The sequence below is a fragment of the Balaenoptera borealis genome (genome assembly GCF_965194805.1).
Source record: "Balaenoptera borealis genome assembly, chromosome: 16".
Classification (NCBI taxonomy): domain Eukaryota; kingdom Metazoa; phylum Chordata; class Mammalia; order Artiodactyla; family Balaenopteridae; genus Balaenoptera; species Balaenoptera borealis.
Genome location: NC_138872.1, coordinates 47,728,608 through 47,756,110, shown reverse-complemented (window position 1 = coordinate 47,756,110; position 27,503 = coordinate 47,728,608). Strand labels below are relative to the sequence as shown.

Genomic DNA, 27,503 nt, shown 5'->3' with positions numbered 1-27,503 from the left:
TTCTCTGAAGTCCACTAACACGCAAAGTAGCCGACGGATCCTAGGTTCACCCTCCTTCTGTTTGCCTCCTTCCGCTTTGGGGGAGGTTCTGAGAAGCCCTGAGAAGTGGCCAGGAGTAAGCGGGAAACCAGGAGAAGCCCCTGAGACCTGGTCCAGCCACCCGGAGAATCACTTCCCCCAAACGTCAGCCTCAGCCATAACCATGGTAACCACAGTAACAGCGGGGGCGGGGGCAGCGGCCCCTTCCCAGGCCAAGCCCCATGGAGCCAAACCAATTCCTGCAGAGACCCCGCTGAGGGTGAGAAAGGAAAAACAAGGGTTAGCCAGGATGCTTGCAGCTCCATTTCACAAAAGGCTCCAGAACAGCCAGAAGAAACACTGTGTTTCTGCTCTCACTTTCCTCCCTGGAGAGGGGAAAGCAGAGAACCTGAGGCCACTCCAAATTCAGTTCAGCACTGTTTGAAAGGGACCAAGCCAGGCATCCCTACGGATTTAACTAACATCCCCCAAACCTTTGGACGGGGAGGGAGTGATGCCAGGCTCCAGCGCAGGGGTCCCAGAGGAGCTGGGAGGAGTGGGCTACTTACCACAGCCCATTGACATTTCTTGTAATTTTACAGAAAGTGAGGGAGGGCACGTGGCATCCCACAGTGACCTCGTCGGTTCAGCTCCTGCACGTTATCCTCTCCTGAAGCCAGTGGACCCGGGATGGGTCTCTTTCCACCTTCTCACTTTTGCCACTTGCCCCTCCTCACGCCTTCTCACCCACTGCTTTCCTCCCAGTTTGCCCATCTGGAAACTGGGGGCCAGAATGGGCTCATTTAATGGGATGGAAGCACTGCCTCCCCGTCAGCTGTTCTTCCTCCAGCTAAACCCCTCCTGTGTAAATAGAGGTGCTGCCAGTGCCCACGGGCGCAGCCTGAATGCCTGGGTGGGAATGTCCCCCCACCCCCGGGCCATTCCCCAGTGCGTGGGCCTTGGGCGATGCCTCCGTGTCCTCGTGTGAAGAATGGAGATAAGCACCTACTCCCTGGGGTTGTGGTGATAATTAAATAAGTTAGAGCCCACGAACATCACTCAGCACTAACAAAAGTGCCTGAGTACTAGATAAACATAAGCCACTGTGGAGCAGAGGATGACGTGGGCAGAGATGATGTCCCCAGGCTTCCAGCAAGAGAGGAAAGGAATCAGCCGCTTAGGGCTTTTCCTACAAGGCTGGATGGTGTAAGTCAGCCCCTTCCCAGATCCTGTAAAGTCTCATTGTGCAGCCAGCGTGGGACGTGGACGCTTGCGTTCCCAGCACAGCATGGCAGCCATCCGTTCTGGATTTCCCAGGAACATCCTGAGTTCAGATACTGTCCCTATATTGCCTTTTCCCAGAAACCCTGTTTCTCCACTCTCAGGCCGCCTGCCTCACCCAAAGGAACAAGTAAGAGAGGCCAGTCTTTGGTTGGAGAGCATGGGCTCCGTAACTGCACCCCGGTCCCCTGCCAGCAGCCCCGTCTGCGCCCTGAGATGTTCCTCGCCCTCTGTCTTGATACAGAGAGCAGACGTGACCCCCAGAGAGACCGCCCAGATTGCAGACTTCTCAGCTTTTTGCTGGGAGGGTCTGCGGGCAGGTGGGGCTGGTGCCAGCCCTCAGCTCTCCTCTTCCCGCCTCTCCCAGGTCACGATCATCGGGTACACACTGGGGATTCCTGACGTCATCATGGGGATCACCTTCCTGGCAGCCGGAACCAGCGTGCCCGACTGCATGGCCAGCCTCATTGTGGCCAGACAAGGTGGGACCCCGAATGGGGCGGGGCTGGGAAAGGAAGGCAGGACTTCCTACTTGGGGGGCGGGGGGAGGTCACAGGGCAATTACCGGGGCACCAAATCCCAGCAGGGAAGGAGCACTGGGTCACTTCAGTGCCATGCTGGTCAAAAGGCTTCCTGGCATCAGAATAACAAGGAAACAAGCCAGCAGATCCGCCCTCGAGGAAGGCAGAGACGCTTCCTAGGTCGCACCCACATCCTCTCTGGAGGTTGTATTACTTCTATTATTAAAAATAGTAATAAAGACAATGGTGGCTAACCTTTGCTGAGTGCCACAACTGAGCAGAGCAATTTAAGCACATGATCTTACTTAACAACTCTATGAGTTAGAGACAATCATATATGCATTTTATGGATGAGGAAACTGAGGCTTCAAGAGGACAGACCCCATAGCCTAAGGTCTACCCACTGCAGAACCCCTCAAAGTGCCAGCTGCCAGAGGTCACTCTTCAGTGTATGACAGACCCTTCCTCCCTCAAAACCAAGATCACAGTTTACCTGCCCCGCCCTAGGTGGATGCCGCCCAGGTGGCCGTGCACCTCCCAGCCCCCACTCTAATTTATGTGCCTGATTTGTGCGGGAGGAGATTGGTTTTCAGCAAACACAACCTGTGGCTCCCAGCCTTAGCACAGTGCCCTCCACTGGTCCTTGTGAAATTCTACTGGTTACATTATTTTCCTTAATGTTGCTCAGTTATTTAGAAGAAGAATTGGATACAGCGTAGAGCAGATGGGTGATGACACTGAACCATGGGTTCAGTGAACCGTGGGTCGGTGAACTCAGGAGCCCTTTATAGACTGCTGAGTTTCTTCCTTTCTATAGGATGCTTCAGAATTTTTGGAACCATAGTTGGTTTTCAAATTACATTTAACTGATGATCATATCTGAAGTAAAGCTCAGCAGTTCAATAGAATGTATATTTCATTCTGTTCTATTGAAAAAATGCACACAAAAAAAGAAAATGCGTATTCAATAGACTATTTTACAATCCGTATCATCCTACAGTGATGGATGGCCTGGGAGAGACCCGGGCACATGGGTCTCTGGCTGTCAGACCAGGGGCTCGAGAGAGTCCTTGGGGGCCGGGGCACCCCCCAGGGACCACCTCCCTCACTCAGGTAATCTCTTGTCCTCGCAGGCATGGGGGACATGGCCGTGTCCAACTCCATCGGGAGCAATGTTTTTGACATCCTCATTGGCCTCGGGCTCCCCTGGGCCCTGCAGACCCTGGCTGTGGATTACGGATCCTATGTAAGTGGTTTTTCCGCTTTTCATGGCCTCGGCCACTGTGACTGTGTCTCAGGGCAAAGGAGGTGTGGAAACACTCACATGGAGGGGAAAACAAATTCTCCTGGCCAGGTCCTCACGAGGTCAGGCTTATGTGGGAACTTCCAGGACTTGAGAGCAGAGCCGGTAGGCGGTTTCTGGGGAGGGCCAGATAGTAGATATTTTAGGCTTTGCCACCCGGACGGTCTCTGTCACAGTTGTCATCAGCTCTGTTGTGGTGGCCTGAGGCAGCCACGGATGATGGCAAGTGGATGAGCGTGGCTGTTTCAGTCCAACTTTATGTATAGAAACTGAAATGTGAATTTCATATAATTTTCACACGTCATGATACATTATGATTCTTTCGAATCTTTTCAACCAATGAAAAACGTAAAAACCCTTCTTAACTCATGGGCTGTGCAAAAACAGCTGGGGGGGCCAGGTTTGGCCCATGGGATTTGTTTGGCATGCAAAATATTTTTATTCATGAAGGAAGGGCACAAAATACCCAATGCTGTCTCTGCCAGGGACCTGGCAACAGTCAGACCCCACAGTGATGGCCCCCGCGCTCCTTCTCAAGGCTAAGCCGACTGTGACTCCAGGTGGATTTGCAGGTGGGGGACACGGGCGGTCCAGGTAGATTTCAGGGCTCTTTCCCAGCTTCCCAAAGTGTCCCTCCTCTGCTCATGGGCACTTCTCTCCCAGACACTGTCCAAAGGTGGAGGGAGAAACTGCAATTAGAGATTTCTCTCTGTATCTGGAAGAAAACAGTATTATTTATGCCTCTGAAGTTTTCACACCCAACCCAGTGTCGGGTGCTTCGCTAAATGTGTTACTGAGCATTGCTTCAGTCTATCTGTGTAATGTGTTGTCAGTAAGTGTATTTTCTGAAGAAAATATGGTGGCTCATTTTATCAGATGATGGTTGTCTCCGAGTTGCTTCACTCATGGTTATTTCAGGTAGGGAAGGTGTGTCCAGTGATGAAATTGAAATCCATGCAGAAAGGCCACACGTTTTTTGTTCATTTGAAGCTACCTGTTGGCAGAGAGGTTTCACCAGAGGGTAAAGATAAGCACAAGAAGTTGGAAGGAAGTAGAACGTGTCCTAAGGAGCCGAGATCTCTTCTCTGCTGTCTATGAAATTGCGGGATGACGTGGTGAGAGAGGACGCATTACATTACCTGGGGGGTCTGGGAAGGCTCCTTACAAGAGGTGATTGTGAGTTGAAGTCTGAATAACTAGAGAGAGACAGCCATGGGAGAATTGGGGCAGGGCAGAGCAAAAAGCATTGCAGGCAGAAGGAACAACCCGTGCAAAGGCCCTGAGGCAACAGTGCACTTGGCCTGTTGGAGAGAAGGAAGGGGTTCAGGGTAAGTGGAGCAGAGTGAGCCTGGGGGCTCGTGGCCTGAGATGCACTTGTGGGACAGGCAGGCCCAGATCACGTGGGTGCTCGTTTGACAGTTAATAAAAAATGACAACATTCAAACTGACGCAGTATATGGATTTACAAAATGATGTTTTTGATGACTTTTATGAGAGATTCTGCAGCATGAGTTTTTTTTTTTAACTGTGTGGGTTTTTTAAAAATTATTTATTTATTTACTTATTTTTGGCTGTGTTGGGTCTTTGTTTCTGTGCGAGGGCTTTCTCCAGTTGCGGCGAGCGGGGGCCCCTCCTCATCGCAGTGCGTGGGCCTCTCATCATCGCAGCCTCTCTTGTTGTGGAGCACAGGCTCCAGATGCACAGGCTCAGTAACTGTGGCTCACGGGCCTAGCCGCTTCGCGGCATGTGGGATCCTCCCAGACCAGGGCTCAAACCCGTGTCCCCTGCATTGGCAGGCAGACTCTCAACCACTGCGCCACCAGGGAAGCCCCTTAACTGTGTTTTAATTGATCTTTCTTTAATTACCAGAGAGACTGAGTATTCTTTTTTAAATGTATTGGCCTTTCGGGTTCTTCTTTAGGATAATTATCTCTTTATGCCCTTTACCCAATTTTCCATTAGCGGTTAATGGTTTTTTTGTGGGTGAGTTGATTTTTTTTTCATCTTTTTCCCTTAATAATTTTTTAAAAATTTATTTTATTGAAGTATAGTTGATTTACAATGTTCTATTAGTTTCTAGTGTACAGCAAAGTGATTTGGTTGTACATATATATACGTTCTTTTTCATGTTCTTTTCCATCATGGTTTATCACAGCATATTGAATATAGTTACCCGTGCTATACATTAGGACCTTGTTGTTTATCGTCCTATATATAATAGTTTGTATCTGCTAATCCCAAACTCCCACTCCATCCCAACCCCATTCTCCCTCCCCCTTGGCAACCACAAGTCTGTCCTCTATGTCTGTGAGTCTGTTTCTGTTTCATAGATATGTTCATTTGTGTCATATTTTAGATTCCACGTATAAATGATATCATATGGTATTTGTCTTTCTCTGTCTGACTTACTTCGCTTAGTATGATGGTCTCTAGGTCCATCCATGTTGCTGCAAATGGCATCATTTCATTCTTTTTAATGGCTGAGTAATATTTCATTGTATGTATGTACCACATCTTCTTATCCATTCATCTGTCGATGGACAGATGTCCATTGGGTTACTTTCATGTCTTGTCTATTGTAAATAGTGCTGCATGAACATAGGGGTGCATGTATCTTTTTGAATTAGAGTTTTGTCTGGGTATATGCCCAGGAGTGAGTTTTAATCCTGGGCCCTAAGCCCAGGAAGAAGGACCACTTAGCCTAGGCTGACTGTAAGGTAAACAGATGCCCACCAGAGGCCAGCCCTTCAATGATCCCCCATCAGTGCTCCCGAAACACCATGCCCCCCTGACCACCTGCTGTCTCGGATATTGCACAGAGCTGAGCTAGCACCCTGCAGACTCACAGCCCCTGAAGATGCCCTGCGCTTCCCCTGCTGGAGTCTTTCCTCCTGCAGACCCTGACTCAGATGCACACATTCCCCGTCACTCTTCCCATTTGAAATGATGTTCCTCCCTCCAGGTCTGTCGCAAAGCCCACTTCATTCAGGACTCCTGCCTGGACCCCACCACCCCCCACCGCCGCCAAATGGGATCTCTCTCCACAGCCTTTATTTCTACCTCAGTCACGGCTCATCCTAAATCTGTGAACTTGCTTCATCTTATCACATGTTAAGTGGCATGTAAGAGAGACACTGAAGAAATGTCATCCAGGTTGGCCCCTGAAGGAGCATCATCCATTGGGTGGTCACAGGATTCCAGATAATCTTCCCAAGATTCCTAAGAGTGCCATTGTTGTCAGTCAGAATCTGATGAATGGACTCACATCAACCAAATTCACAAGAGTTTGATGTATATGCTAGAATGCCAGCAGACGGTACTAACACACCCAAGTGCCAGATAGAAAGCATACTTATTCCCTATGACTTGCACTCTGTTTTCCTGGAGAAAGATCTTATGGGGGAGGTATCTGGGGAGCCCCATGACCACCTTCAAGTTCACTGACTCACCAGGAGTACTCATGGGACTCAACAGCAGGTCATAGTCGCAGCTAAGGTTTATTAGAGCAAAGGGTTTAGAGTAAAAGCCACAGGCAAATAAGATGCATCAGGAGACGTCCAGAGAGGTCAGGTGCAGGCTTCCAAGTCCTGCCTCACTACAGGGCCCCGTGCAGGAGATGGAGTCTGAGGCTCTCTGGAGGTCTGGTCAGGTAGACACACTCTTGCAACATGCACAGCCGTGATCAAAGAACTCAGAATCCCAGCACAGACACCAGGTACACATCATAAAGCTTGCCGAACACCCTGCCAAGCTGGTCCAGTATGCCCCATCGCTTCCAGTGTACACACCAACATCGTCAGTCAGTGACATAAAGAACGTTCCAAGGGCCACATTCTCATCGGCCTGAGAGTTCTAGGCTCCGCTGGAGGCAAGCAGGATTGAATAACCAGACCTGCTGCACTGATACCTTCCCCACGGAAGGTCAAGTTAGAATTTTATTTCTCAGAATAAGCATTGCTACTACTCTATTACAAATAACCACAAAATCTCTCTGGGGTAGCCCAACAAAGGTTTATTTCTTGCTCAAAATCCGCTGCAGATGTTTCTATCCTGGTAGCTCCCGTGGACGCTTCAAGCAGAAGCTCAGGGATTGAGGCTTATTCCATCAGGTGGTTCTACCATCTTGGAGTCCTTCTCCAGCGGCTACTCAGAAAGCCAAGAGGGCAAGGGCACGGAGGATGGCGCAGATCGGTTCTGGATGAGGCCTGGAAGTGGTCCATGTCCTGGCTGCCCCGACTCACTGTCCAGATAAGTCATAGGTTCCCATCGAGCTATAAGGGAGCTCCAGGTCATTAGTTGAGCTGTGTACCCAGGAAGGAGTGGAGACACGGATGAGTCCTGCGGTCCGGGGTGTCCGGTTGAGAGTGGAGTCCAAACAGGAGGGATTTGCTGGATAACCTTCTACTGGGGCTGCTGAGCTGCTGCCATCCGAGCGTCCACCCATATCGTAGGGCCTGTCTCTCTGCCGCCCCGAGCTGCCCCCTCCACTCCAGCCATGCCGAGCGCACTGACTAACCCTGCTTCTGAGCTCCTTTCCCTGGGTCCCGTGTGGACCACCTCCCTTCTGGTTAACACATCTTTTCTGTACTTAATCTGAGAACAGTATTTTCCACTGTGTTTACACTCTCATTAAAGCCTCGCTGCTTCCTTTCAATACACGTCACCTTGATTCTGTTTTGCCATTCCTAAAATAACCTCTCGGGTTTTTCCTACAGTCCACGAATTTGAACTTTACTTTTTTCTTCGTTTTCTCTGATTATAAAAATAGCTCATGGTCTTCATAGAAAATTAGAGGAACTTTAATTAGAGAAATTCTAATCAGAGAAAACTCTAGAGCAGTACCTGCCCAACAGGACTTTCTGCAGTGATGAAAATGTTCTAGCCGTACTGTGGGATATAGTAGCCACTAGCCCTGGGAGACATTTAAGCACTTGAAGTGTGGCTGGAACAAGTGAAGGTCTGAATTTTTTAATTTTTATTTTATTTTAATGAATTTAAATTTGTATAGCTACATGACTTGTGGCTGCCCCATGAGACGCTGCAGCTTTAGAGGATGAAATAAAAACCATATAGTGCAACCCAGAGATATCAACTGTTAACATTTCTGCATAGTCTTCTCTTCCTAGGCTGGTTGACATAGCTGATGTCACGCTACACAATTTTGCACATTGCTTTTTAAAATACTTCTTCTTACACAGAGCAAACATATTTTCCTTAAAAATCTCATTAAAGACATCATTATTAGGCAGTTTGATATCCTCGTTATGCCAAAATTTACTTAATCAGCCTGCTGCGGTTGGACACGGATGCTGCTTCAAGGTTTTCACTGTTATAACTAATGATGCCACAGACATCTCAGCACATCAATCTTATAGAGTTTAAAGAGCTACAGAAATTAACCACAAAACTGTATTTACATTTGAGACTATCTCTTTTGATTATTTTCCCAGAGTTGGAATTGCTATAGAGAAGACGAACGTTTTGGAGCTCTTTACACATGCCTCGTTATTTTTCAAAACGACAATATTCATTTCATTTTATTTTATCCTAATCTCATTCCTGCAATTTAGGGGCAGCTTCATGGCACCCGCATATTCTTTTCTTTTTTTTTTAACACAGCCTTCCCCTTCACGTTGTCACCACGGGAAGCTCGGTGAGGATGAGTATCCTCAGAGCACACAGGATGGGGCTCGTACATACTTAAGCCACGAAAAAGGTGTTGAATGTCATGGAAGCCTTGAGTGAATCGTCCGCTGCACTTGCACTAGCCTCACCAACAGCTGCCTTTCATGACTTAGAGAGAAGCTTCAGGTCCAAGCTGAGACCTGGGGACAGGGGAAGGTGCCCCTCCAAACCAATATTTTTTTTAAAAAATTGGTTCAGGGACTTCCCTGGTGGTGCAGTGGTTAAGAATCCGCCTGCCAATGCAGGGAACACAGGTTGGAACCCTGGTCCGGGAAGATCCCACATGCCACGGAGCAACTAAGCCCGTGCGCCACAACTACAGAGCCTGTGCTCTGGAGCCTGCGAGACACAACTACTGAGCCCTTGCGCCACAACTACTGAAGCCCGTGTGCCTAGAGCCCGTGCTCTGGAACAAGAGAAGCCACCGCAATGAGAAGCCCGCGCACCGCAACGAAGGGTAGCCCCCAATCTCCACAGCTAGAGAAAGCCTGCGCACAGCAATGAAGACCCAATGCAGCCAAAAATAAATAAATAAATAAAATAAAAATTTTAAAAATAAATAAATAAATGCCATTTAAAAAAAGGAAGTTGGTTCAACATTTATTTTTGAGGCGAGACGATGCTGCCTGAGCAAAGGATAGAGAAAGGTTCTGTCGTTCAGCCTTCCCCGTTATCACCCAGCTCAGCTCAGGCCTCAAGCCTGTGTATCCCGCTCCAAGCAAGAGCCCTGCTGTGAGCACACCCTGACTTCCCTAGGACGTACTACAGGTGACCCTGTGTCGTTACATGGTCATGCTCGGTCTTGGATGTCTCCTTCCTCTCTCCAAGGCCTCTGCCTCTTCTAAATGCAGTGTACTGTCTGTCATTTCATTTCCTGATCCATCTTTATCGGCACCCCAGACTCCGCCTGGCTTCTGTGTCCCTGAACCCAGCTCGGAGTGCTGGGTATGGATCCATTGAGTTCAGCAACAATCCACCTGGTTGATTCCTGTTTGTTTCACCTTCCCACTTTCCTCTTGTCAAAGCTGTGAAGAAGTAAACTTCAGCCCTACATGAATTTCAACTACTTTTTGTTTTCTCTAGTGGCTAAAAAGCATGCAGCAAAACGATGAGAAGAAACTGTGCTCTAAATAACCTGGAAAATCGGTCCATGAATAATAGACTTTTACCACCTTGAGTCTCTCCAGGGAGGGATGAACAGGCAGGAGCAGGGGACGCAAATCCTTCCAAGGTCCCTAAGATCCACTATGTTTATTTTTTCTTTACTGGGATTACAGGGTACAGTCACGGAAGGTGAAATCAAAAACATTGAAAAACAAAACTCAGAGCTCATCCTGGAGGTAAACCAACCCCTCTTACCAGCTGTGAAATCTTCCTGATTGAACATGAACTCCCAACTCCACGAGGCACTTTGTCTGCTGTAAATCATGCCCTCTTTTCGTCTCCTGACATTCTCCCAACACTCTTTAGAGAACAGAAAATTAAACATAATTCTCATATCAGTAACACCCACAGCCATGAAAACACACCCTTTTCAGGTTCCAAACTCTAGTGATAGGGTGATATCATGAACACAAAAATTCAGGCCCTATTAGATGTCTGGCCCAAATTCATGTTTTCCATCTGTGGATGACATAACTGGGTCATCAGTCAGTCTGGTCATTCTTCTGGAATTGTACAAGGAGCACATCAAATTCTGTGGTTGAAGATTGCCTTTATTTTTGAAGTTGAGTGGGAAATGCAGGAGAAGAAGCAGGCCGCTTCTGGTTTATGAGCGGCCGTGGCACACAGGAGAGTGCTCTTGGGGGAAAACGTTTGGTTGAAAAGACCAGAGAAAGAAGCATTTATCCAAATGCTTCTGTTTCTGTAACCAGTGCCAGAGAGATCTTCATTTTATTCCAGGGATACCAGCGTCCAATGTAGGCCTCTCTTTTGAAAGTAGAAATTCAATAATCTATAAACCGTTCATGAGCCCCAGGGAAACCAAGGGAGATTTCATTTTGCATATGGTGTGAGGTAGGGATCCAACTTCACTCTTTTGCATGTGGATATATAGTTGTTTCAGCATCATTTGTTGAAACGGAGATTACATTTTGAACTTTTAAAATTCTCTGGGGGAAAAAAACTAGTTAATTTATTTTTTAGTACTATTCAAAACTTAGTAACTGTTAGGAAGCCCACGATTATACTGCAGTTAAAGCAGTGTATTCTAGAATCCATGTTTAATAAATAGTGATAATCTTCACTGCCAGGAAAAGTTTTCATCCTGAAGCAGAACTAAAATGTAAATGGGCAAGAAGCAGGTAGAGGCAGCCAGGTGAGCTGAATCAGGGGAGGGGCAGAGTAATCAAACCACCCTCAGATCCAAATGGCATTCTTTAAAATGCTACTTTTTACTTATTTTTCTGAGATAGTTTCATCTCTTTGATTGAGAGGGCATTCAAGGAGGGAGGAAATCTCTATGAGCAGACCCCCCGAGTCCTGCCCACATGTCTGACTCCTCTCATCCCCCCAGGCACTGCCCCCAAGTACAGCCCATGCTGAGCATCACATAAGCTCTTCCCCGCGTCCCTGTTGGCCCCCTCTCTTCCCTACTTTGTCTGACAGTTACTTACCCAGATCGGTTCCCTGTGGCTGGAGCCTGAGTGTAACACCTTGTCCACTTCGCGTTTGCCATCCACACGGCAGGACTTTTTACTTGTTTAAATAGAGAATACATTTTATTTCCTCAATTGCAGAGGCGAGCAATCCTCGTACATCAGTAGCTCCTGAGAGTGTTGCAATATTTCAGTCCAGTTAAATAATGTATATTCATGGTGGTCATTCTCAGTCATCCAGACAAAATTAAGGATGAAATATTTTCATCAAAAGCATTCAGGGTGCTGGCGTGTAGAAAGGTAGGCTTTAATTTTCTGGGAAACTTTACTTGTGAAGGCTACCTCTTTGTCTAATAATGGTAGACCAAAACAGTGGCCCAATTTGGCCCAACCAAGCTATGTCTTTTGGTTTTCCTGGAAGTTAGGGATCGAAGAAAATTGTCGCCTGGAACCAGACCACCTCACAGAGCGGGGAAGGGCCACCTGCAAGGACTCCCCTTGTCTCTCTCTCCAGTTCATCCTTCGGGTATCAGCTTGGATGTCCACTGTGATCTCCCAAACCTGAGTCAGATGTCGCTGGTGTGTTTTTCATCAGCAGGTACCATCAAGGCTGACTTTGCCCCTTTGTCTGAGCCTCCTGCAGAGGAGTGATCTCCCCGAGGGCAGAAACTGTGCCCGTCTTACTCATTTATTGTTTCCTCTCTGCCTGGCACAGTGCCTGGTACTTAGAATGTGCTCAAGAAATAGCTGTTGGATGGATGGATGGATGGATCCTAACTTTCCCATCCGCACCACCTCACTTGGGGAGGAAGACACTTGAGCAGAGCAGAAGGGAGGGACAGGCTGACCTGAGAACAGTGCAGGGGACAAACAGAGCAGCACTGAGAATAGCTTAACATTCATCGAGTCCCTACTATGCGCCAGCAACTCCAGGGAGGCCATGCACACATGGGCTCATCTAATTCTGACAACACCTAAGTAAGACAAGCATCATTTCCGCAACCGGTGCGTATCGTGCATGTACCATGTGCCGGGAACTTGGTGAGGAGCTGGGAATACCGAGTGAACAAGGCAGGCCAGCCCCTCCCCCTTAGACCGTGTGCCGGGTCGAGGGAGACAGACTCATGAGGGACAAACACGGGGGCACTGACTTCAGAGGAGAAGCCCGTGAAGATGGTGAGGTGGGCGTGTGACAGTGCGGGGCGCCCGTCACTCTGGACCCGCTGCCCAGGGCGGTGGGCTCTGTGCTGAGCAGTGAGTGGCCAAAAAGAGTGGGGGGATTTGAGGGGCAGGGGGCGCCTTGTAGAAAGAGGGTACCCCGGGCAGCTGTGTCTGAAAACAGAAGGAAGGCCAGGGCGCGGGGCAAGGTGGGCCGGGGTCAGGGATTCACTGTAAGTGCGGTGCTGTTCTAGGCCCGCTTCTGCAGGTCAGGCACCCAGGGCCTCAGAGCTTAAATCCCACAGCCAGAAAGAGGCAGAGAGAGGACGGTGAGGTTTCTTCTCTTCGCACTGGGCCAGGGACAACCGTGGCCAGAGCAAATCGTGGCACAGAGGCCGCCGTTCCCGGCTGGTGCCCAGGAGCGTGAGGGGTCGTCGCTGGGGCCCCTGAGTTTGAGTCTTTGCTGGGAGAGAGGACAGGGTCTGCTTATTAAGGCTTCGGTGAGCGCTTCAACTTCATGTAAAGAGAGAAGGAGCCGGGAGGGAAGAGAACTCCTGACGCCCAGATTTCACAGGTGTTGGTGCAGCTCAAATCGCCACTGCCTAAGGCTGCAGTAAGTGGTGAGTCTACAGCAGTTTCTCTCTGAGTGTTGGAGGAACTGCTCTGGATCCTTCCATGAAGATGATCCATTTGTCCAGGCCCCGGGTCCCTCCGCCGCTTTCATCAGGCCCTTGGGGGCCAGCCCCCGTGCCCAGGCACGCTGTAGGGGCACCAATGTGTAACTTCATGCCGAGATGCAGAAGTTGCTTGGAAAGATAGTTCCAGGTTCATGGAAAAGCGCATTTAGAGGCTTATTGGCCATGAGCAATTTGGTCTCCCCGCAGGTCCGCCTCCAGCTTTTCCCGGGAGAGGGTGTCATTTCCGAAAGGACACTTAGGGGCCTCCATCTATTAGCATTTCAGTAACCACATGACATCTTTCTGTAGCTCTGACATCGGCACCCAGCAGCCTGTGTGGGTTTAATGGCCTCCTCGCCCTAGCAAGCGACCTGCTACAATTCTGAAGCAATTTTCCCATCTTGCCTAGATGGATTTCCAGGTCACAGTTTTTGGATAATTACCACGGAGACAGCTGTTTTGTGCAAGGATTAGTTTCAGGCATCTGACAGCGAGGAACCAAGGCAGTTTTACAGATTTTGGCATTTCTTAGTACTTGTGTCTTGCTCAGAAGCCAGCTAGCTGCCTAAGTGCCCCCAATAAAAACTATTTCTAAAAGTCAGTTTGGAAAATGAGTACTTCTTGTCCCATTTTGGTGACAAATGTCTGTTCCGCCTGCTCCAACCGAACGAAGAAAGTCACCAGGCAGGCTCCGCGTAGCCAGGGCAAATCTGATTTCTGAGCTGGGGCTTAGAAATGTAAATTAAATCTAAGAAGCAGTGAACGGAGGCAGCAGAGGGTGTCTGTCTTTTTCTGCTTCCAAGCAAGAGCCCACCTGATCCCAGAATCCACAGAGGTAAAAAGAAGTGATCAGAAATGTTCTCCTCCTTCTTCTGGTCAGACATGAACTGACTGCTTTCTGTGTGCTAAGCTGGTCGCCATCGCTGGGGACACCTCAGTGAGCTGGACAGACACCGTCCCGTGCTCCTGGAGCCCCAGCCTCTGGGAGGAGATGACCACACAGGCAATTCCGAACCCAAGTGTGATACATGCTCTCCTGAGAGCTGGTCATGCGGGAGTCGTGGCAGCATGTGGTTGTGTGTGGCAGAGATCAGGGCACCTGGAATGCATGTGAGGAAGTGACACTTATTCTGAGAATCTGAGATTATCAGATAAAGGTAGAGAGGTAAAGGTGAGAGGCTTTTTCTAAACAGAAGGAACAGCTAGTAAAAGACCAAGATACTAGAAAATTCTGTGCACGGAAGGACCCGAGGACAGCTCCTCTGCCTGGGGGCAGAGGGTGGGGGTGGGAGGCGGGGAGGTAGAGGGATGAGTGGCAGGAATGAACTAGAGCCCAGAGAGGCCACGTGGGCAAGAACGCTGAGAGCCGTGGTCATGCAGACAAGGAAGGGGGTGGTGTGATTGTCCTACTAGGAAGAAGATTCCAGCTACTGCTTGGGGAAAGGGTTGGAGCCAGACAAGACAGAGGCCCAAGACCAGTTATGAAGCATTTGTAGGAAAGAGAAAATATGTGACCTGGGGAAGACAAGCCTGGGTAGGGGTGGAGGGGAGCATATCTAAGAGGCAGTGCCCAGGGTTCCATTTAGGACAGATTAGGTTTGATGTGTCTGAGGGTCATCCTGGTGGAGATGTCAGGTAGGCAGTGGGATAAAGGCGTCTGAAGTTCAGAGGCAAGGTCTCCGTTTGGCAGTCGAGAGCATTAATGTGGGTTTTCAAGCATAAAGCTCATACAGGAAATAAGTGTAAATAGAGAAGAGAGCCCGGAACCATATCCTGATGTCAGGTAGGAAAAAACCTTCCAGTGAAGGAGGCTGAGGAGTGGTCAGCCAGAAAGGGGGAGGACTGGGAGAAAGTGGGGCCCGAGAATGTTTCCAGAAGGAGGGAGTGGCCACATGGAGGAAGGCTTTTCCCAAGGTCCTTCTTCCAAGGCCGGCTGTCTGCCAGCCATCACCTCCTCCAGGAAGCTGCCCCAGCCACGTCCACTGCCTCTGCAGTCACGTGGGCGGTCACCTCCCCTCCGCCTCTGAGAGCAGAACTGTGTCCGACTCAGCCAGCGCACCCATAACCCACCAGTCGGTTCTCGATGCTTCTGCATCTTCCTTCTCGCCATTTTAGCGAGCGTTCCTGAATCAGGCTCCTGGTACCTGGATGCTGCTCCAGTTGCCGGACCAGTGTTTCCTTTTACTGAACACGCTGCCCCAGCCCCCAGGGGAAGAAGAGACCTACAGAGCTCTTCCCCACCCCACCCTTGGTTGGCACCTTGCACTTGACCTTGGCAGGAGTATTGACACCATGGACACCAGCAAAATGCAGAAAGCGCTGCCAGGGCCCGTCTAAATACAAGCTGTTCCCACAGACCTGGAGGGGTAACTGGGGATTGTTGGGCGACATGGCAATGAACGGTTCTTCTTGAGGCTGTTCTAACAAGACCCTGGGGGCTACCATGACACCACCCAATCCCCTGAAGGTGAATCTTGCCCTTTAGATTTCAGGTGCTGGTTCAGGAAAATGAGATGATACCTGGGGGAAGACAGGGTCTTTACCGGCCCCCCAGGAAAGGGCTGACCTGAAGCAGATTCAGTCCCACTGTCTATCAAAGTTTAGGTCCCCCAGAGACCACTGCATCCTGAGACAAGGATGGGGTGAGGCATTTATTCGGGAGGGAGGGAGGAGGAAAGCCCGGTAGGGAGCGGAGAGGTGTGACGGGAGGGCAGGCAGCAGCAGCAGCCGGAGGGACACTGGTGGGGCGGGTGGGCAGTCCTGGGAGGAGCCCTCAGGCACAGATGCCGGTACTGGCTCTGGGGAGTCAGCTGGCTCCACCAAAGTGGCAAGAGGATGGGGGCAGCACAGGACCTGGATGGGGCCCCAGGCCTCTGCTGCACGGGCATCTGTGGTTCTTGCTGTGCCTTCAGGACTCTTCCAGAAAGGATGGGCGGCAAAGGCCCAGATGCCACCTTGGAGAGTTCTTAGCAGGTGAAGAGAACTCTGGCTTTTTCCCTGTGCCCTGCGAGGTGCAGGGAAGAGTCTAGAATTTACAGGCTGAAGCCCGACTCTGAGTGCAGGCTTGACCCCTTACCAGCTTCGTGGCCGTGTGTGATATTGTGATTTATGATAAGAAATATACATTTTACTCTTCGTTTCTAGCACAGGGCTCCTAAAACCCTCAGAATTTCCTGAGGAGAGCTACAAAAGTGTCTTTTTTTCTGTTAATGAGGTGACTTTAGGTCAGCACCTAAGGATGGGGACTGCTTGGCAGGAGAACCAACCCTGTGATTTGAGGGTTGGAACTTTTAGTCACAACCCCCTGAACTCTGGGGCGAAGAGAGGGGCTGGAGGTGCAATCAGTCACCAGTAGCCGTTGATTTAATCAGTTGTGCCTCTATAATGAGGCCTCCGTAAATGCCCAAAAAGGACGGGGTTCAGGGAGCTTCTGGGTTGGTGAACACATGAAGATTCAGGGAGAGTCCCCCCACCCCGAGAGGGCATGGAAGCCCCCAGCCCTTTCCCCACACCTTGCCCTGTGCCTCTCTTCCATCTGAGTTATATCCTTTTATAATAAACCGGTGATCTGGTAAGGTAAAGGTTTTCTCCCAGTTCTGTGAGCCCTCTAGCAAACTAGTAGAACCCAAGAAGAAGGTTCTGTGAGCCCTCTAGCAAACTAGTAGAACCCAAGAAGAAGGTTCCTTCTTGGAACCTCCATGGGAACCTCTAATCTATAACCCAGTCATCAAAAGGACAGGTGACAACCTGGACTTACAGCTGGCATCTCAAGTAGGGGGAGGCGGGTACAGCCTTGCAGGGCTGAGCCCTAACCTGTGGGAGCTGCTGCAACTTCCAGGTAGGTAGTGGCAGGTTAAAGTGCAGGCCATTCAGCTGGTGTCGCAGAATTGCTTGGATGTGTCGGGGAAACCCACACCCGCACGCTGGTGAGCAGAATCTTACCTTGGTTAAGAGCTTCACTGGCCTGAGCCTCAGCTGTCTCACCTTTACAGGGAGAACAAGCCACCTCGAGGAGTAGCCACTAGAATTCAGTGCAATCCTGTGTTTGTGTGCGTGCTCTGGAACGGAAGGGACTTGGGCACCAGCTGCCTTTAATGTGCTGCTTTTCTGTCGGCTTGTTCACTTTCTGACGTCATTTAATTGTTCAAGGAGAGAGATCCCCGCCCTGTGATGTTATACAACGTAAAGTCACGGCTGGACACATCCATTTGGAACCAAAACCCAAGCAAGTGTTCAAACTACCCAAGTCAGAAAATGCAAAGGACACACCACATGTGTTCCAAGTTATAAACCAAATTAGAGAAAATCCAGGGGCTTCTTGTTTTTCTGAAAAGAATTTGCTGGTTGGGTGGAGCTGACCTCAAAACATACAGAGATTTTAAACTGTAATGTGGGGAGAGTTGGAGTCTTTGAGGCTGGGGGTTTAGGTCCTCAAACAAACGGTGTAGGATTCAGGGAGCTGTTTTATGAGCCACGTGCACACGGGAAACTAGGGGTGTCATGGTCTCTGGGTGCGTCCCTACTAAAAACCACACATCCACGGAGCCTAAATTCCTGTTGACTTGGGAACAAGCCAGCCTCCTGTTTCCTCTCCAACAACTGCCAAGAGGGAATTGGGGAATGAAAATTCGTAGTTTTGAAGGCAAGAAATAAAAACAACGTTAAATGTCAGAGCTGAGCAATCCGAGTGTGTTGCCTGCTCTCAGAAGGGCATTGCCATGGGGACTCCCTGCCTTTGCACTTCCTGGGCCTCTCATCTCTGAGGCAGGAGCAGGGAGACGACAGTTTAGGTCCACTCTGTGCAGCTGGAGCTCCAAGTCTTTTCCAGAGGTTAGCATCTTAGCTAACCCTAAGATTGTCTGGCTTAGCAAGCCCCCAAGAAACTAGTTGTTCGGAAGGGTTAAGATTTGCTGCCCGCAGGGAAACTTACTGGGGTAACGAAAATGTTTTATATTCTCGTTGAGGTGTGGGTTACCTGGGTACATGCATTTGTCAAAACTCATCCAGCAGCCCACTTGAGATCTGTGCATTTTATCATATGCAAGTTTGCCTCCACTGGGGGGAAAAGGGTAATTTTGGTGCCCTCTGACTTTCTTGCTTAAAAAGATCAGGCTTAAAGCCAACCTTCACTGTGGTCAATCTCCCCACCCAGCTCTCCAGTCATGCCTCTTGCCATCCAGCCTCACTGCCTTACACATAACACACACACACACACACACACACACACACACACTCTCCCTCTCTCTCTCTCTCTCTCTCGCGGCATCACCAGCAGATGCTCACTTAAACATACAGTGTGTGGAGTTAGGGGGGCAGTTAGGTGCTGTGTGGAATGACAAAAAGCTCAAGACCCAGGTATCTGCCCTTAGAGCACTGGCACTAGCTGGGGAGGTAAGAAGCCAGCCCCCCCGGGGAAAGTTAGGATGAGATCAGCGTCAGCTGGGGGATAAAGCCAGCAGGGGCCCAGTGAACTTGGAAGAGGCAAAGGACCTAGGGAGGGATGGGCAGAGTAGAAGTGGGAAGGAGGTGAGGGCCCCATCTGACTCAACTGCATGTTCCCAAAGAGGATGGGCGTGGGGGGAGGCGGTGAATTGCTCCAGTTTGGTAAGGGCCACCAGTGCCTGATGGCAGAGAGGGGCTGCCAGCATGTGAGCTGGTGCCTTTGAGGTCCCGGAGGAGTCCCGAGCTGTCTTCATTCTCTTCATTCTCCTGTCTCCACTGTCGGCCTCTTTTCATTTTGCTTGTGTTATAAAATCAATACACACTAATAGCCCCAAACTAGAAGCAGCCCACCAAGAGGAGAATAATTAAACAATCCATCATATATGTACGCTGTTATAAAAGAACTGAGCATATTTGAAAGTTGCTGAGAGAGTAGATCTTAAAAGTCCTCATCACAGGAAAGAAAAATGTTTGTAATTATGTATGGGGACTGACTGTGGGGATCATTTCCCAGTATATACAAATATCAAGTCATGATCTTGTAAACCTGAAACTAATGTAATGTTAGATGTCCATGATACCTCAATAAAAAAATGAAATGAGCTATCAATGCAATGAAAAACATCAAGGAATACATTTAAAAAAATCATATGCTGAGTAAAAGGATCCTGACAGAAAAGAGTGCACACTGTGAGATGCCATTTATACGACAGGCTAAACCAACGTATGATGAAGAAGCTTAGAGCAGTGACTACCCCTGGGTGAGACTGGCTGGGAGGGCAAAGGAGAGCTTTCTGGGGTGATGGAAGTGCTCTACGTCACGGCTGGAGTTTGGGGGACATGGGTGTATGCATTTCTCAAAACACATTGAATGGTGCAATGCTGATTTGTGAATTTCACCATATGGAAATAGCATCTAAAAGTGAAAGAGCTGTGAACTACTAGTGAACCCTGTGTAGTGAGATGCAGGCTGAAGTGATGGGGGTGACATGTCCTAGGTTACTTTGAAGTTCATTAAAAAAATAAGATGCTCTGATTCTTTCAACTTTTCTGAGTGCTTAAAAGCATTCATAATAAAGTGTTGGGTGAAAAAAAAAAGCTATACACACTTAAAAAAAGTGGGGAAGGGAGACGGGGAATTTGGGGCAGGGATTGCATTGCTTCTGGAACATCATCCAGGGTCTCTCTGGCCAGTCCCCCCTGCCCCACAGAAGCACTGCCCTTTTTGTAAACCACACGCAAAACGCCACATCAAGGGCATTCCTGATCATTCACCGATTATATATCAAGCACGTGGTCTGTGCCCAACCCCGTGCCAGGGGGAGGATGAAATGCCATGGTCCCTGCTCTCATGGGGTTTGTCACCTACTGAGGCATTGACCAGGGAGCTGCCAGGTGACGACTGTATCAAAGTAGCAGCTGGAGGACCAGGGAAGTGGGCCCAGACAGATCACGAGTGGATGGAGAATAATGGCCCAGATTTATTGAGGACTTTATACACCAGCTCCTATTCAAGCTTAACATGGATTAATTCAGTTAGTACTCATAACCACTCCCTAAGGTGGGAACTGTGTCGTCCCCATTTTATACATCAGAAAACTGAGGTTTGGGGAAGTTAAGTCACTTGTCCATGATTATATAGCTAGTGGGTGACTGAGCGGGAAGCTGGGTCTGGAGCCCATGCCCTAAACCAGGGGTCGGCACACTTTTTCCAGAAAGGGCCAGAGAGGAAATACATTAAGCGCTGTGGGCCATACCGTCTCTGTCAGAACTACTCGGCTCTGCCACTGTAGCATGAAAGCAGCCACAGACAATGTGTCAATGAATAAGCTGAGTTACAATAAAGTTTTATTTATAAATGCAGGCCATGGGCCAGTTGTGGCCCATGGGGTCACATGGGCCACAACTGGCCCATCGCCTGCATTTGCCAACCCCTGACTCCAACCACCGATAGTCTCCAGTGGCTGGAGGTGTTCATGTTGGAGCAGAGGCAAGTGAAGGAACCCTAATTCCTGACGGTCACGTCCATGGGGAAGTGGAGGTTCAGTAAGGTAGCAAGGAACCGATGGAGGCGTCGAGATCCCAGGTCTCTAATTAACAATGAAAAAACAAAAATACACCCCTGGGTGCGTGTGGCAGTCCATTAGCCAAGGAAGCTGCAGAGAAAAAGGTGAACAAGTGAAAAATACTCAGAAACCCCACAAAAGTTGGTTGTCTTTAGAGACGACTTACAATTTCAGCAGCACTGTCCTTTGAGACTTTATGTGAATGTAGACAAGGTGAAGTTCCAAAGCTTTGGTTGAACATGATTACTTTTGAAAAGCCTTGACCAAAGAGAACTGTCCTGCTTTGCCTTGCTCTCACTGGCTCTTGGTTTCTTAAGGGCAGGAAGTCACTTTACTCAATCCTTGTTGCTGACAGGGATTGGAGCCTGGAGCTCACAGGGCGAGCTGGGCTGAGAACGCAATGGCCCCCTTCTTGGAAGAATCCACTCAGTGTTGAGAATTAAGAGCTCAGAAGAGACTCTCTTTCAGTACAAGTCATTTGTGATGTACTCCTGGGTGTTGGCCTCTTTATACTAACACAGCTGATGAGAGGGGGAAACTCTATCCACAGCCTGGCTGAGGGTCTGCAGGGAGTTAAGCTACCAGCTGGACTGAGATGGGGCTGATCTCCCATTTGTCTGCGATGGATTCACCGGGTCAACCCATTGCTTTAGTGTCACGGAGATGATTTGTGTCCCTTAGTCTTCGGGAGGCATATGGTATGGGCATAATTTCCCAGCTGGGGTTCAGCAGATGGTTGGCTCACAGGGATTTTGTGGGCAGGGGAGAGTCCGGCCCATTCCCTCCAACAGAACATCGCTTAGTGAGATGTGTTAGGCTTCTGGGTCCCCACAGAAAGGGTTGGCTATTTAGGGCATGCACTGTCCTGTCACCAAAAGATGAACTAACACACCTACCTACAGAGACACCCACAGGTTACCATACCCACACCTGGGGGTGAACTGGGGCAAGGGTGGCAAGAGGCACCTTGAACCTTGTCCAAACCACTCCTACTAATAATTACCACTTAGTTCTCTAATGAAATCAATCAACCTGCCTCATTTTCCTTTCTGTGAGCACAGGTGAGCCTTTGACTCCCAGCAGGACAGCGTACATTGCTGGGGGTCGGCAGTAGTCCCCCAACCTGCTTGCACATAAGAGTTTCCACGAGAACCGGGGAAAAATGAATGTCAAAGTCCTATCCTCAGGACGCTTGGAGGTCAGAAGTGGATTGACCCTTAGGACTTTCTCTTAAACTTTCTCGTGCATCCGAACTGTCTGGAGGGTCTATTAAAATACAGGTTGATAAGCTCTGTTCCCAGAGTTTGCTGATTTGGGAGGTCTGGGTGGGGCCTGAGATTCTGCGTTTCTAACAAGCCTCCAGGTGACACTGTTGCTTCTGGTCAGGGGGGCGCCCTGTGAGCACGGCTGCCCCGAGGCGCCCCTCCTATTTCCAGGCGGCCGGCCTCAGGACCCAGGACAAAGCAGAAGGGGCATCTTCTCGACACCATGGAAGAAACTTTACCATCTTTGTCGGCCCGGTTGGCCCCTTAATACTCTCTATCTGCTCTGTCCAGTACTGCAGCCACTACTCATGTGTGGTTCTTCTAATGTAAATTTGAATGAATTAAAGGTAAGATTAAAATCTTTGTTCCTCTATTGCTTGAGCCACCTTTCAAGTGCTCAAGAGCCCCATGTCCCTAACGGCTACCGTACTGGACAGCACAGATGTAGGACATTTCCACCATTGCGGGAAGTTGTACTGGACAACGCTGTTCCCTAAGAATTCCGGAAATTGGTTTTTTTTTTCTTCAAAGTTTGCCAGTTAACCCCACTGTATTACTGTGAAAAACAAACAAAACAAAATCTCAGAAATGGAATGTTAACTCTTTCCTCTTCTTTGCTTGCTCAAGATAGCAACCCTCACTCACCACTTCCCATCAAGTTTGGGTGAAGGTCACAGACGTTTGAATGCAGCAGAGATAAAAAGTTTCGTAATATTTTTCAAAATATTGCTCCCGTGACCCATGTTATTAAATTTACCCTAAAAGTTGTGTGTTGAGCAAGCTGAAGCTCCCTGGAGGTCAGGTCCCCAGGAAATAAGAATTAGGCCACACAGGATGGAGAATTCAAGTGGCCGAGGGGCAGTCAGTGGACACCTGCTGGAGGCTGAGAGGGTTCAGGCTGAGGATGGACCAGACAAGGGTGCACCCTGGGTGTCCAGGAAATCGCCCGTCCCTACTGCGGAGCTGCCATTTGCTCTCCATCGCTGGACTCGCTGGTACTCACTGCCCCGCACTCCGCAGACATGCTTTCAGGAGCCTGACCCCATGTCATCCTTTCTTACAGATTCGGCTAAACAGCAGGGGACTGATCTACTCCGTGGGCTTGCTTCTGGCCTCCGTCTTTGTCACGGTGGGTCTGCAGCTCTCTCCACTCTCCAGTTCCCATGTTCTCCCCCCACCCCCGTGGGTTCTGTGGCTACAGTTTGTTTGGACACCAGACGGGCGTGGCCTTCTGGTGGATGGAGACAATCAGCCACCAGATGCCCCATCTCATGGCTGTTTCTTCCAGAAGTGGATCCTGGCAACCCACAAGAAAGCCTTCTCCCTCTCTGAAAGGAGCCAGCCTCCTCTCAGAAGCTGGGTCCATCTCATGTCAAACACAAATTTTTATCAAAAGCCAAAGGGAGATCCCACTTTTTCTGCAAGATTAGTCGACGGAAGGTTATATCCCAATTAACTGACTATTCCAGGTTACTAAACATCTTCATAAATCCATGGATTTGACCAATACTCAGAGACCGAGAACAGACTTGATTGACGGTGCACTTTTATGCCACTGCACTACCTTGGCCATCACATCCATTTGTACGATTTAATATTCCAACTCAACTGACACATTTGGTGGGAACAAGTTCACACCACCACACGGACTGATCCACTTGACTGTTAACATACACATATGTTACTGAATTTAACATACACATATGTTAACATACACATGTGTTACTGAATTTTCACAGTAAGAGACGCAGTGTGTTTTCTCCTGAATTTTTCAAGGAAATACTCATTGAATCACACCTGGTAGGTGAACATACATACACTAGAGAACGGGAATTCAGAAGGGCAGGAGAAGTAATTTACAGGATCAGGATGCAAGTCCAATGTCAAGGTTTTACCAAAGTAAATACTGCCTTACACAAAAGTGAAAACCCATATAAATCCATTCTTCTGCCGTTTAGGAGATTCTTCAGGTGGGTATGACTTAGGGTTATACTTGTAATGGCCACTTGTAATGGCCTCGCACTGTGCTTAATGCGCATATTCCCGCATCTGGAGCTCACCAACCCCCCACCCCACCCCGTGAGGTAGCCACTGATACCAGCCCCATTACCCAGGCCTGTGGGGAAGTTGTGTGTGACACCGGAGTGCTCGCTTCTAGCTTCGGGGCATCCCTGTGCTCCTCTGAAGCGCTACAATGCTGGGAGACGGGGTTCACCACTGACCAGCTGTCCAAGCTGGGCTGTTGAAGGGCTGAGAAGAAGTAGGTTTGGGGAGGAAGAGTTCAGACATCTTAAGTCTGCAGCGCCTATCTGACATCCAAGGGGACAGTTCTGGACAGCCTTTGGAAAGACGAGTCCCAGTTCAGGAGCAATCCCACGCTGGACACGCCAGAACATAGGAGGGGTTTAGAGCCGAGGAGTTGGAGGAGACCCGCAACGGAGTGAGCATAGACAGGAAAGTGAGGCCTAAGTGTGAGTCCCGGCGCCCTCGGACAGTGAGAGGTCAGGATGAGGGGACAGGGTCGCAAAAGGAACAAAGAGGGAGCCATCGGGGAGGCAGGAGGGAAACCTGGCGCGCGGCTTCAGGGAGCCGGGGGCGGGGGGGGGGGGGGGGGGGGCCGGGGCGGTGGGCGGGGAGTCCAAGGAGAAGGCCTGGGCGGGCCCCGCCCCGCGCCCTCTGACCCCGCTCTGTGCCTTGCAGGTGTTTGGCGTCCATCTGAACAAGTGGCAGCTGGACAGGAAGCTCGGGTGCGGGTGCCTTTTCCTATACGGCGTGTTCCTGTGCTTCTCCATCATGACTGAGTTCAACGTGTTCACCTTCGTGAACCTGCCCATGTGCGGGGACCACTGACCCGCGGCCGCCGCCAGCCGCGGCCCCTCCTTCTGTGCAATACGAGCCCGGCGCCCGAGTCCGGCCCCGCGGCGTGGTCTCTGCGCTGCCCACCGGCCTCCGCTCCCGCCCCCGGGTCCCCCCGCCCCGCCCCCGGCCCCCTCCCCGCTCCCCGCCCCCCCCCCCGGCTCCGCCTTCCCGCCTCCTCCGCGTGAAGACTTACGACACCCGCGTGAATTTTCAAGCTACATTTTTGAACAGTGACTGAGATTCTAGAAAAACTGGCTGCTAACTGGCCCAAGCCAGGTAAAACTTAGTACATCCCTCGTCCTTTTTTAAGTTATTGGATGGAAGACTAGCCTAATTTATGACCCTAGACTGTGGAAGGAGAGAGAGGAGAGGGTCTATTGATGGTAGGGAGTGTTTGGGATTTCCTTATATTTGGCGCTGATTCCTAGGTTACTGGGTCTGGGGGGCTGTTTGGCTTTGGGGGATCCCCCTTTTTCTTCCTTTGCTTCCAGAGATTGAGAGTTTTTCTTGCATCTTCTTTCACTGGGCTCTGGGTCCGCCGATGACCCAACGGGTGTCCCAGCTGCGTCCTCTGGGGTCGAGTCCCAGGTGCTTTGGAGCTTGTATGGATTTAGTGCTGATCCGAGGAGCGGCTGGCGAGGCCCTGGGACAAAGGCGTGACACGTCACACCCGGGGGTCTCCGCCAAGCCCTGCAGGCCTTCCCTGGGGCGCAGGGTTTTACGGGGAAGAAGATAGCTGCCCACCTGTCCGTTTTGACCATCACTCTCTCCCCAGGTTCCTTCTAGCCTCTCAAGCAATAGTGGTTGCCCGCCTGCCAGAGGCCTTTGACTCAGGGCCCCGGTTAACCTCTCCATCCGAGAGCGCTAGGCAGCGAGCTGCAGGAGCTTCCCCGCCTGTGAGTCCCCGAGATGTGCTCTCTTTGCTTGGTGTTTGGGGTGACAGGGAGTGACCCAGAGGCCAACACCGCTTTACGCGCAGAAGGTACAGACACTGGTTTCTTGGGAAATGGAGAGACGCGCACTTTGCACAGACGTGGCCCCTCGGTACTGAGTACACTGGACCCTGACCGTTGGCTCGAGGACCAGCGTTCTAACTTCGGGACGCCGCAGCCCAGCTGTCCCAGCTCCACCGCTCCCTTCGGGGAGGTGGGAGGGCGGGGAGGGGGGGGCGGGCGGGAGGTACAGGAAGGAGAAAAGAGAACTGACACCTTGGAAACCGCAGAATGTGTTCAGTGCGGACTCGCTCAAGGGCATAAGTTATTGTGGACGTTGTTGCCCATCACTGCTCAGCAGCCCTGCTAGGTTTTGTCTGATGCTGGATTATTACGCAGATAATTCCACCGAGTTGAGACCCACCCATGCTTGTTATACTTGTATTTATTGAAACTGTGGATTCTTGCCCGTGCCGCCCCATGTATTTACTTTAAGCACTGATCACTTATTCATTCGGTATGGTTTTCCCCGTCCCTTGTACACATTCTGGTATGAATTGTAAAAATAACCTGCTACAGATGGGTTGAATGTTTGTCGATGGTGCAGACTGAGGCCGGCGTTCGCCGAGGGGCACCTGCCGGCCGGAGGAGCGGGAGAGGAAATCACCACTTCGGGCTCTCAGAGCCAAGACACACATGGATTCTGTTACACATTTTGCACTGGTTTACAGCGATTGTTTTCTCGGACGGTTAGTGTAAAATAAACTTCTCTGTTCTGTATCTTTCCTTGAGCTGCGCTCTTTGCTTTCTCCCCTGGAGTGAGGAGAATGCAGGGAAGGTAAAAAGATGGTGTCACCACGTGTTTACTATTTCTGGGTTGACGCACGTGGAAAGCTGGTCCGTGTCTGGCAGATTGCAGGTACGACGAGGTGACAAATCATGGGTCCCCTCTGAATCTTGAAGGGACTCTGGGCCTGTTGTCCTGTAGAATACATGCGACGTTATATTAGGAATTCTTTCAACTGGATGTGAGAGGAAGAGCATTCCAGATCTGACAGTGATGTCCAGCAGGGCTCACTCAAGTCACCATCCTGTCTGATTTTACGAGTTTTCAACTGTGAAAGTTAAGACTTCCCCAAAGTGGATACCTTAAGAAAGACAGTAACGCATAATCGTAATAAGCCATATTCTAGATGACTCTCAAGAAATCATTACAGGGGACTTCCCTGGTGGTCCAGTGGTTAGGACTCCATGCTTCTACTGCAGGGGGCACGTGTTGGATCTCTGGTTGGGGAACTAAGATCCCGCATGCTGTGAGGTGCAGCCAAAAAACAAACAAACAAAGAAATCATTACCGGGATCTAAAAGTAGACCAAGATTAGTAAACAAGCCAAGTTTCCACCTGAAACTCAATATAACTGATTTATAGGAATCAGAAGAAACAGCTGGTAATTCACAGCACCACCTTTTATTTAATTATTTTAAAAAATCTCTTCCCAGGTGGTGGAAAAATACTAGACACTTAGCTTTGTTTTGAGTGTTTACATCTAAAGATGTTTTACTCCTATATTTATGCTTTTTATAAATGCACTCTAGACATGGATCAGGTATTATCATTATGCAGATTGGTGCTTACAAAGCATAAGATGCTTTTACATTAAATATTCTGTCATACTGGTCTTAATTAGTTTTAGTCTTA

General features: G+C 49.7%; 1 protein-coding gene across 4 annotated transcripts in view; it reads left to right on the top strand.

Moving 5' to 3' along the window:
* SLC24A3 (solute carrier family 24 member 3) overlaps nt 1-26,584 on the top strand; it is a 470,474-nt gene extending 443,890 nt beyond the window's left edge. Inside the window, exons 14-17 of one of the 4 annotated variants that reach the window (XM_082359542.1) lie at nt 1,667-1,781; nt 2,954-3,066; nt 23,077-23,142; nt 24,714-26,584. In XM_082359542.1, the coding sequence (XP_082215668.1) occupies nt 1,667-1,781; nt 2,954-3,066; nt 23,077-23,142; nt 24,714-24,863 (444 nt within the window). In that variant the 3' untranslated portion in view covers nt 24,864-26,584. The other 3 variants (XM_082359545.1, XM_082359543.1, XM_082359544.1) reach the window with 3 other exon arrangements.
* The last annotated feature ends 919 nt before the right edge of the window (nt 26,585-27,503 follow it).